The sequence below is a fragment of the Sinocyclocheilus grahami genome, unplaced genomic scaffold, assembly GCF_001515645.1.
Source record: "Sinocyclocheilus grahami isolate Dianchi unplaced genomic scaffold, SAMN03320097.WGS_v1.1 scaffold302.1, whole genome shotgun sequence".
NCBI classification, from domain to species: Eukaryota; Metazoa; Chordata; class Actinopteri; order Cypriniformes; family Cyprinidae; genus Sinocyclocheilus; species Sinocyclocheilus grahami.
In genome coordinates this window covers 766,165-778,363 of record NW_015505481.1, presented here as the reverse complement: position 1 = coordinate 778,363, position 12,199 = coordinate 766,165, and the positions used below count along the sequence as shown (strand labels likewise).

The 12,199-nt window shown below is 39.0% G+C and overlaps 1 protein-coding gene across 2 annotated transcripts in view; it reads right to left on the bottom strand.

Annotated features, from left to right (window-relative positions):
* The window catches only part of LOC107601253 (protein kinase C beta type), a 150,474-nt gene that overhangs the window by 24,975 nt on the left and 113,300 nt on the right, over positions 1–12,199 (bottom strand). For both annotated transcript variants that reach the window (XM_016293367.1, XM_016293366.1), the window contains exons 12-15: positions 10,219–10,281; positions 9,102–9,240; positions 8,096–8,176; positions 7,457–7,564 (exon numbers count right to left, since the gene is read on the bottom strand). In XM_016293367.1, the coding sequence (XP_016148853.1) occupies positions 7,457–7,564; positions 8,096–8,176; positions 9,102–9,240; positions 10,219–10,281 (391 nt within the window). The remainder of the gene's footprint in view (positions 1–7,456; positions 7,565–8,095; positions 8,177–9,101; positions 9,241–10,218; positions 10,282–12,199) is intronic.

Sequence of the window (12,199 nt, the reverse complement as noted above, 5' to 3'; positions counted from 1 at the left end):
CAGGAGAGCTCTTCAGAGAATTCAGCACTGATGCTCTTAAACTTTAACTCCGAGTTAGTGACGGTGACTTGGATGGTCACATGAAAAACAGACAGCCATATACACTGATGGGAATTTATGCCTCATCACTGTCCTGACAAACGAATCTAAGATGGTTCATGACCGCAGGTCCAATTTTAAAATAAACGTTTATTGAATTCCCATGGCTATTCTAGTCTTTCATGGTTACTGGATATGAATTTATATCGGATAATCATTCTAGCATGATTGCAGTGTTTTTATTGGCATGGGAATCGGCATAGAATTTTTTTTTTTAAAGTTACTTTTAAAGTAACGTAAAAATGACTTTTTACCCTGAAGACTTTTCGGCACATGTGGGTGTGAATTTGGGTGTTCATACTTGGGTATACTTGTTACAATAACCAATCAAACCTCTTACAGTAACCATAAAGACTTTGTAAATGGTAACAGAGAAAAACTGGACATCATACTGTACACTAATTGACTGAGGATCACACACTAACAGAATTTCAAGTCATGCTGAAAACAACAAATTCACACACAAACGTGCCTTCTTGCTATTTGAAGCATAACAACATGCATAATATCCACCGACTGGAAGCAATAATTGTCTGAAGTGAAAAAATTGCAGTCTGTGTCCATAATACACACCAAGAAATAAAAAAAAATCTAGCCAATAAAATACTATGAATCTGCAAAATTTGCAAACAACTATTCCAAAACTTAGAATTCTATTATTTTCAATGTTTCCACATCTGGAAGAAATTTTTTGGACGCAAGGTGCATTCTCATCACTTGAGAATGTGAGTTATGTTATGGCACGTTCCAGCAGCATCTTCTACTTAACGAGGCAAAATCAATAAACAGCACAAATAAAAGACAAAAGATCTGTCTCCTCTTTTAAATTATCTACATTCCAACAGTATCAAGAACAGGCATTAAACTGAGCATGCACCATACACTCAGATGGCTTGACAGATGGCTCGAGATACTATTGTACTGTTAGTGTATGGTGACAAGCGCTTACACAAATACAGCATATGCAAAGAGAAGGAGGAAAGGAGACAGAGAGAAAAAGTGAGCGAGAGTCTGCGTGCGAGCTCTAGATTGGCCTTAGTCATGGCGTATCAGCCCGTATCAGGCTTGTGTCCCAAGCCTCTCTCAGCAGTGTGCTGGGCTGTGTTCCATATCAAAGAGCCACAGCATCCCACTTTAATCCTCCCATATCAGAGCTGTACACTCCATCAACACTGATAATACTCTTCAATTAGCACTCAGAGCACCGCAGTCGCACATATCTGCTGTTACTGCTGCTGCACGAGTGCTTCCTGCAGTACACCATCCTCTGCTTCTGTCAGCTTCATTAAACGAGTCCTTAAACGCATCCGGCAGGTTTTTCATTATTTTTTTTGTTGTACAGAATTAATGCAATATGATTCTGCTACTTTATCATCCTCAGACGCTGTGTTTCAAAACGCAGTGAGCTGTCTATCTATACTTGCCAAAATGTGCGGGTGATGGTACTATACCATAATTATGGTCTGAGACATTACTTTACATTTATGCACTATAACAGACACTTTTATACAGAATTTATCTTTGCTGTTCTACTGTTTGCGGTAGAGGAACACTTACGTTGGGATTAGGATGAATTTTTTTTTTTTTTGGAGTAATGATGCTGAAAATGTACAAGAATAAATTACTTTTTAAAATATATTACAATAGAAAGCAGTTATTTTGAATTGTTACAAAATTTAGTTTTTATTGTATTTTTGACCAAATAAATACAGCCTTAATGAGTATTAGAGACTTCTTGGTGTATACGAGTGTATACCATGGTAATAAATGATCACCAAATTAATTTACCATGGCATTTACATAATTCTTTGGCATTACCATTGTACATTGTCTGAAAACCATAATACATTTTTGTAATCAGTATTTTTATGCATTACAAATAAACCTATGATGACCAAAAATGCTGTCTAGATGGCCAGCTCCCTAGGTTTTGGTCAATATACAATATACATCAATATACAGTATACAGAGAGAGTTTAATACACTCACTGTGCTGTTCTCTGCATCTGTCGATGCAAGTGGCACAAATGAATATTCCCTCAGCTGATGTTCTGAGCATTAAAGCCTATATCCCCTCAAACTAAAACCCCAGACTCTACAGAAGTGAAGGGGAGGATTTTCTTTTGCTTTTTAATGGCAGAACAGAGCATCAACATTTTGATTACGACAGGTTCAATTTATCCATCTGTCCTCTGAAAGTCACAAGGCCAGACTAAATTAGTCATTCAATTACCATGCTGGAAGAATGATTGCTCCGCTTGGTTAAGGGAAATACCTCATTTATATTGCATGGCTCCATTGTAGCTTTGCCGGCAGGGCGGGCGGCAGAGCCCCGTGCCTAAAGCTGCACTTGTCCAAACTTACAGGATTTTCCAATCTGTCTTAAATGTCAAGGATTCATTTAGTATTCCTGCTCTATTTTAGGAGATTGTTGGGGAGAGAGGCCTCCAGGATCGGACACACTTGCTGCACTGCAGAATTAAGCTATTAGAGAAGTTCAGCAAGCACTTACAGCAGATCCTATGAAGAAGAGAGGGAGACTGAACTCAATGAAGACAATGAGCTCTGCAGACAAGCTGAGGAGAAGATAGAGGCAGGATAAGTCAAGGAAGAAAAATCGACAAGCAGAAAGGACAAGGGTTATGCGGAGCATCTATATCTATGTGGGAAAACATCGAAAACGAAAGGATGGAGAAAAACGAGGAAGAGAGAGGGAACAGAGGGAGGAGAGGAGGGGGTCTTTTGTTTATCAGGCTTTACCCAGAAGCAAGCTGCATTTTCATGAAGCCAGTCAAAGAGGGGCAGCATTCAGATTCTGAACGCAGAGGGTTTATTCATTATTTAATGTTCACATTAGCATGATTGTATTAGTGCGTAGGTCTCTCTGGAGACACCTGCTCTCACATCTCTCTTTCCACTTTATATTCCAGAACTTGTTGTCCTCCCAATACCAAAGATTTCCATTGTCCTAACTCAAACAAAATGGGTCACACCAGGCAGCATGCTAGGTAGAAGATCAGCAAAGCTCAGTGAAAATTGACTTTGGTGAATCACATGTCAAACGTCGCATTTCATCCAAAAATCAAACGGAAATATAGTCAAATTAATTTGGTAAAACTTTATTTTAAGGTGTCCTTGTTACACATATTACATTTACATTTAGCCATTTAGCAGACGCTTTTATCCAAAGCGACTTACAAATGAGGACAATGGAAGCAATCAAAATCAACAAAAGAGCAACGATATACAAGTGCTATAACAAGTCTCAGTTAGCTTAACGCACAAGAGTTTTTAAAATAATATAATAAATAAAAAGAAAACCGATAGAATACAAAAAGATTAGAAAGCAAGTGTTAGTTTTTTTTTTTTATAAAGAAAACAAGCAGCAAATAAATAGAGTGCAAGTCTAAAAGGGACAAGTCTAAATTCTTTTTTTAAAGAATAGAATTAGAATAGAGAGTGCTAGAGGGTCAAATAAAGATGGAAGAGATGTGTTTTTAGCCGATTCTTGAAGATGGCTAAGGACTCAGCTGCTCGGATTGAGTTGGGCAGGTCATTCCACCAGGAGGGAACATTTCATTTAAAAGTTCGTAAGAGTGATTTTGTGCTTATTTGGGATGGCACAATAAAGCGACGTTCACTTGCAGAACGCAAGCTTCTAGAGGGCACATAAGTCTGAAGTAATTAATTTAGGTAAATGGGTGCAGAGCCAGTGGTGCTTTTGTAGGCAAACATCAATGCCTTGAATTTTATGCGAGCAGCTATTGGTAGCCAGTGCAAATTGATTAACAGAGGTGCGACGTGCATTCTTTTTGGCTCATTAAAAATTAATCTTGCTGTCGCGTTCTGGATTAATTGTAAAGGTTTGATAGAACTGGAGGGAAGACCTGCCAAGAGAGCATTGCAATGGTCCAGCCTGGACAGAACAAGAGCGTGAACGAGGAGTTGTGAAGCATGTTCCAAAAGAAAGGGCCTGATCTTCTTGATGCTGAATAAAGCAAATCTTCAGGACCGGACAGTTTTAGCAATGTGGTCTGAGAAAGTCAGCTGATCATCAGTCATAACTCCAAGGTTTCTAGCTGTTTTTGAAGGAGTTATGGTTGATGTGCCTAACTGGATGGTGAAATTGTGATGAAACGATGGGTTTGCTGGAGCCACAAGCAGTTCTGTCTTGGTAAGGTTGAGTTGAAGGTGATGGTCCTTTATCCAGCAAGAAATGTCTGTTAGACAAACTGAGATGCGAGTAGCTATCGTCGGATCATCAGGATGGAATTAGAGGTATAGTTTAGTGTCATCAGCATAGCAGTGATATGAAAAGCCATGTTTCTGAATGATAGAACCTAGTGATGCCATGTAGACAGAGAAGAGAAGTGGTCCAAGAACTGAGCCCTGAGGCACCCCAGTAGTTAGAACTGAGCCCTGAGGCACCCCAGTAGTTAGATGTTGCGACTTGGACACCTCACCTCTCCAAGATACTTTGAAGGGCCTATCTGATAGGTAAGACTCAAACCACTGGCGTGGGGTTCCTGAGATGACCTTTGCCAATAGGGTTGACAGGAGGATATGGTGGTTAACCATGTCAAAAGCAGCGGACAGATCCAGCAAGATAAGTATTGAAGATTTGGAATCCTCTCTTGCCAGTCTTAGGGCTTCAACAACTAAGAGCAATGCAGTCTCGGTTGAATGTCCACTTCTGAAACCAGATTGGTTGCTGTCAAGGAGGTTGTTCTCTGTGAGAAAGGCAGAGACTTGGTTGAACACAGCTCGTTCAAGTGTTTTTGCAATGAAAGGAAGAAGGAAAACTGGTCTGTAGTTCTCTAAAAGAGATGGGTTAAGGGTGGGTTTCTTAAGTAGTGGGGTTATACGAGCCTGTTTAAATGTTGAGGGAAAAACACCAGTGTGAAGTGATATGTTAATGATGTGAGTGAGTGCAGGTACAACTGCAGGAGAAATGGCTTGAAGGAGATGAGATAGAATAGGATCAAGCGGACAAGTTGTAGGATGATTAGAAAGGATGAGTTTATGATGAGTTTACATATTACATGTACTTACTATTATAATAACAATGAATTATACATAATTACATGCAAGTAACCATAATCCTAACCCTAATCATATAGTAAGTACATGTAGTTAATTAATATTACTCAGTACTTAAATTGCGACTTTAATTTCATGCCAATTCAGCATTTTTATTGTGAATTATAATTACTGTAGTCATCCTCTGTAATAATGGTAATTACACATGTAACGTCATGATGTTTCAGCATAATTTTAGGCAGCACAACACATACTACCATGATGTATAAACACTATATTTCTATATTAGGTAAACTTGGGTAATAAAACAATTAAACAATACAATTTATTTATTTTTTGCATGATGGTAATGCAAACAAGGAAATCGAAAATATTGTCACGATGCAAAAGAAAATCTTAATAGTCCCCCCAAAAATATTTAAAGACTGAAAAAATAAACGTTTGAAAATGAAAATCATAATGAAATGCAATATATATATATTTTTAATTAATTAATTATTATTATTATTATTGCATTACTGTAATGACAACTGGAAAGGTTTAAATAAATGTTTCAATGGCTTTAAAAAATAGAAATGTTTCATTTTCTTATTTATTTTAATTTTAGGTGGGGTGAAATATGGCCCAAGACATGTTGACAGGTGAGATTTATCCGAATAACAGATGTGTCATGTCCCAAGCATCGTAAGAATGTACCCACACACAAGCCTGGCTTTCATTCTTCTACAAAACTCTTTACTACTTTTCTCAGCAGCCATATGCTCCACTCTGGCACCGCAGTGACAAGGAGAAAAAAGAGAAACATGTAAAGAATAAGCAAATAGGAGACAGCTCCCTTTCGAGCACTTTTTAGAGAATACGTTATACTATTTACTAAGATGCCCCTGACATTCTGCGGCTTTTGTCCGGTTTTGTTTGGGGAAAAAAAACAATAAAAACATTCATATTCATTCAAACCCAGCCTAGCCATGCTCCAGTATAAGCCACCAACTAACAGAGCTGAGCTCCTGGGTTCTGCACACAGCCAAGAGTCATTGGCATTCCCACTAAGTGCTGTCTAAGGCCGAATGTTTGTGTGCTTTTATCTGCAGGAGAGAAGATCTCTCAAATAAAGAATTAGACCATATGTACTCGCTGCTTCACCTGCTAGCGCTCGAGTCTGGAGCAGCACTGGCCTCCTAATAACAAAGACAGAGTGAATGAAAGATAGCGATGGAGAGACAGACAGAACTGACGAATTCTGAGAGGGCCGTGACGCGCATATTGATAGGATAGGTCGAAGGCTGTGGTATTTTTCATCAAACTGCGATGACCAGTGCTGCAATGAATAAGTGATTCATAATGCATCACATGAAGTCATATAATAACTGGACTTTTTTCATTCAAAGCCACTTACAGTATGTGAACTGCCGAGACAGTCACCTTGAAACAACTTCAGTACTTTCTCAGGGACACACTGATGAGATGGACTGTATCTGCACCTTTCCGGGCCATTAGTCACTCTGAACTGAATTTGATACTTTGGGTTACCTCAGGAAAAGGGGACAAGGTGTGACTTGCTAGCATGACCCTGCTGGTAGGTCTTTTAACTACACCATTCTGCTGCATCTCTCTCCGTTGATGATCATTTAAAAGAAGGCATGTATTTTGATCAAATAAATCGAAGCAATTCCTAATGCATTATGGTCATGAGAAATGGTTAAATAAAAAGTCATTTAAATAATTTACACTAACAGTCGGCAGGATTTTTAAAAATGTTTTTGCAAGAAGTCTCTTTTGCTTACCAAGGCAGCATTTATTTGAGCAAAATACAGTAAATACGTAATTGAAATGTTAAAACAATGTTATAACAATTTAAATTAAATATTTTCTGTTTATATACTTTAAAATGTAATTTATTCCTGTGATGCAAAGCTGAATTTTCAGCATCATTACTCCAGTCTTCAATGTCATATGATCCTTCAGAAATCATTCAAATGTGCGGATATTCTGCTCAAGAAACATTTCTTATTATTAACAATGTTGAAAACACTGTGCTTCATTTTTTTCAAGTTCAACAGCATTTATTTGAAATAGAAATATTTAGCAATGTTATGCACATCAGTACTGTCACTTTACTGTCATAATTGCATCCTTGTTGAAAACAAATCTGGAAAAAAAAAAAGCCTTACTGCCCCCAAATTTTTCACAGTAGTGAATAATAATGATAAGAATAGTAATCATCATCATCATCATCATCATCATTAAATTGTGTTGGACATTGTGAGACAGGATATTGAATAGGGTTTCAAGAATTTTATGTATACTGGCTGCTCACCCCTTTGCAGATGGCCACAGCTTCTTTGGACATGGATTTGGGATAGGACACATGATGCTCCATGATGGACTGAAACAGCTCATCCTCATCCTCACCATCAAATGGGGGCTTTGAAAAGAGATAGAGAGAACAGACAGTGAAGATGAGAGGACAATGCTGTTTATTATACATGGTCAACAATAATAACATGGATCTTGTAACTTGCATAATTTGCTATTTTTCCATTTGTGTCCCTTTAAAACTGGAAATTTGAAAGTCATCACCATAAAAGTGCCTTTCAAGTCTTGTTTGTTTAGCGAAGACTAGAAAAGAGAATTATGACATCCTTTTGTCAGGACAGCACAGCAGTAGCAGTCTCCGCTGGTAACAATTCAGACTTTTTTTCTCCAGCGTTCAAAGCTTGACTTGTTTCAAAACAATTCATAAATAATTGACTGAGCCCGATAGGCATGAAATACTTGCCGTTAGTCTCGGGAGATTTGCAGAACGTAATTAATAAAAACTGACCTTGAGATAGCAAGAGGTGATTTACTGCAAGCAGCAGAGAAACAGGAAATGAAACAGAGCGAATGAGAGAAGGCCCAAAAGGCACAAACCCTTGACTTGGGCCTTCTTGATCAGGGTTATCATAACTCTTACCTGCCCAGCCAGCATCTCATAGAGCAGAACTCCAAAAGCCCACCAGTCCACTGACTTTCCATAAGGCTGGTAAGCGATGATCTGAAACAGACACACTCAGAACGTAAGGCGTAAAAAAACAATTACAAATGGGTGACACTCCAAGGACATCTGTAAATATTAAAATCAATCCCGTCGTGCGCTCTGTCAAGAGTTTCAGAAGTGATTATGGTGCTTTCAACGTGTTACAATGTGTTTTATGTACTGTAAAGTGTCTTTCACACAATAAGAAACAAGCCGCTTTGAGGACTAGATGAACTGAAATCCCTTCACTCTTACAGCATGTTGGGTCTTGATTTGGGAGCGTGTTGTTGACATGAATCCATCTCTAGCTCATGCTGCTGGTGTTACACTTGGAGCAGTACCATCTGGTGCTCGATGAGAGGAACGTGAGATATCTTATCAACGTAACTCTATTGCATGAAGCTGCCTCTGGGTAACAAACCCATTTTCTCCAATACAAGCTCATGATGAATATGAAATGGCACGATTTCCCTTACGATGCTTTTAGGAAAGGCAGCCCTAGTAGATGCGCAAATGTCTATGAAAGTGAAAAGTAAAAGTGACATGTGGACAAGTATTGTGTCCCATACTCGGAATTTGTGCTCTGCATTTAACCCATCCAAGTGCACACACACACACAGCAGTGAGTAGTGAACAAACACACACATCGTTAACACACACTTGGAGCAGTGGGCAGCCATTTTTTTGGGAGCAGTTGGGAGTTTGTTGCCTTGCTCAAGGGTCTCACCTCAGTCGTGGTATCAAAGGTGGAAGACAGCATTGGTCATTCACACCTCCCACCGACAATCCCTGCCGGTACCGAGACTTGAACCCACAACCTTTGGGTTACAAGTCCGACTCTCTAAACATTAGGCCACGCCTGCCCCGAACTATACATGCATGAAATATGTAGGGCACTGGCTCTCCTTTCTCATCCAACACAAGGCCGTCTTTGAGCACTCACCTCAGGGGCGATGTAGTCAGGGGTCCCACAAAAGGTCTTGGTGGTGACTCCATCAAGCATGTTCTCCTTGCACATTCCAAAGTCAGCAATTTTGATATGACCCTCCATGTCCAACATGACATTATCCAACTTTAGATCTCTGATGCACAAAGATGTGAGAGGAGTCAGTGGAGAAACAGCAATATTCACCAACACATTTGTACATGCATCATATTTGTGTGTTTATATGTGTATCAGTCCATTGCAATGAACATTTAAAAAATAAACTAAATTAATTTGCCACTCAATCACTGTTTTTCAATCCCAAACGCTAACATCTTTCTCAAGTCATGAAACTAGTTCAACAATGCAGACCTAATGGCCAAATAAAAACTGTATAAAATCATTGCAATATTCACTCGCTTTTTTATTTCGCCAGCAAAATCATCACAAATACACCATTAATATTCATTATACTGGCCAACCCTAGCAGCTTTATGAAGAGAAGCACGGGTGAGCTTGATGAGGGAGGAAAAAGAGCTCTGTAAAGAATTCATGAGTGCTGTCTGTTTGTAGTGGAAACATGCAGTGGAGGTTTTCTGTTAACAGCCTGGATTACAGCTCTACTTTCTGTTTAGGCCACCATCCAGGGGATCACTCGCCGCACTTGTACAATGAAAAACAATAATGTTTTTTGTAATGCAATGAAACACAAGACAATTCAATACACTTCACTGTTTTATAAAGTCAGAGATCATGTTTAATTAATCACAGCTCAAGACATTGAATGTTTTTTGGCCACTAAAAAATTCTGGAAAGACTTATTGTATTGTGTCAATGTTTCAACTGGCTGAATGCTCGTTGCCCAGTTAAACAACAGTCCAATAAATTGAACGGACAGTACTTCCATCCCTCAAGGCAATTTTTTTTTTGTTTGCGTCAAACTAAATACAGCATAGACTCTGACTAAGATCAATTGCTGTGTGTAAGCAAGTGTGTTTTGGTGTGTGTTGCTCTGGAAGCCAGTCGTCTATTATCCCAGCAACTCTAAAGACCCATGTGGTGGCCAACAGTCAACTGTTCTCTTCTCACTTCTATGTGTGACTGACATGTGTGTTGCTGTTTGGGCTTCACTCACCTGTATATAATACCCTTCACATGCAGGAAAAACAGGCCTATGGCGATTTCTGCAGCATAAAACCTAAACACACACACACACATATCCGAATCAATATGAACATCTGAGCACAGGAGATGCAGGAAAAACAGGCCTATGGCGATTTCTGCAGCATAAAACCTAAACACACACACACACATATCCAAATCAATATGAACATCTGAGCACAGGAGATGATCATATCATTTAGTTATATATTTTCATATACATAATTTGATTTAATAATAACCCAATTTGAAGCAAAAACAGAATGTTCTGACGAGCTTTGTGAAATTATACTACATGCCTGAACGAAGCAAACAGCAGAAACTCTGAATGAGATGCAGATTCACTCTCTGACAGCAGGAGGCGCTCATGGAACAACAGATACTGCGTTTCCTTGGTTACCGCGTAAACAAAGCAGCACTGCGCTGAAACACTACTTTAATATGAACTATCCACCTTTTTCTTCAACGCGGAACTAAGCCTATGGGCGAGACTTCCGGATCATTAACCGTTATAGGCAAATAATGACAAGAATAACAACGTGCAGTAAACGGTAAAACTGTTTGCACTACAAACCTGTGTGTTCATAATTAAGATAATACATTAAAACAATATGGTAAGACACACCAATTTTCAATATCAAGCAGCAAAACGAACTGTTTTGTACAGCTAAAAATAGCTGGACGCAGATGAGACCGGAAGCTAGACCCATAGAATTTACAAATAGCCGTGGCCATTTTTGCGGCAAGAAAAAGTGGATACAGAGACGAGATGAAAAGAAAATACCACGTAAACTTTTCTGAAGACAATCAGTTCCCCTCAGAAACACATTCATATAAACCCTCAAATCAATATTGAGGATTTTCTTCCAATAGTTTGTGCATCATGAACAGTGAGTGATCTGCCTGCTACAGTATTTTTCTCTGTGCGTCCGTCTTCAGCGTCTCTGGCCTGTGTTAACGGGCGTTTACAGACTTCATATTTTCACATAAATGACATTTTGGAAAACGATTGCATTGCAACGCAGTTTGTACAAGTCCAGAACAGAGACGAGTTTCTTGCAATAAGACAAAAAACGTCCGGTTGTCGATTGCGTAAGTTCCAGGGGAAGCTCCTTAAGTTCGGCCGTCCTACACACACGTGCCTGACCGCTCGCTTGCACCAACAGGAGGAGGAGGGTCGTGTTACTCTCTACACTGCACTCAACCTGAGGGATTCCTACTCTTTCAGTCTTTGAGGAGACATGAAAAACAGTGCATACCGCAGGAACGGTATAACGGAAAATATTAGCGGTTTTGTAACCGTGACATTTTCAAATCGCGGTATACCTTGAAACCGGTAATCGGCCCATGCCTATTCCAGACATCTGTCTAATAAATAATATATCAGTCTGATGAGAGCATTGAAACTGGAGCTCTGCCCTCCGAAAAGACATAAGAGAGATAAAGCAAGTCAGATATCTGTTATTAATACAAGCATGCAGTAATCTTTTATTTATCAGGTGGCGTGTTAGTCGGTCCTATATTTTAGAAGTACATATGAAGAGAATTAGCATTCGTGTTCAGTGACTAATGCAGCTGGGGGTGGAGCAGGAAACAGGCCTCACCACAGAGTCAGATTATGTCAAAAGATAACTTCTGTTTCCAGGCCACAGCGGCAACCAGCTTCTGGCTATCACTACTTTTAGTTTTAAGTAAAGTATTTAAGTGCAAAACATTCACTAACTACCTGCAATCAGGCACTAACTACTACACTATAACAATGCTGTATATCAATTACTTTACTGTCATTCTTTTCAAACATGTTTCCTTTCTTTGGAGGACAATAAATGGCATGTAAAGATATGCTATCAATTTAAAAATACTTTATAAAAAATGATTAATCCATCATTTTATTGTTACATTTAACATTTAAGCATGAATTATATAAAGAGGTCCAAATGACACGTGGTCACGCT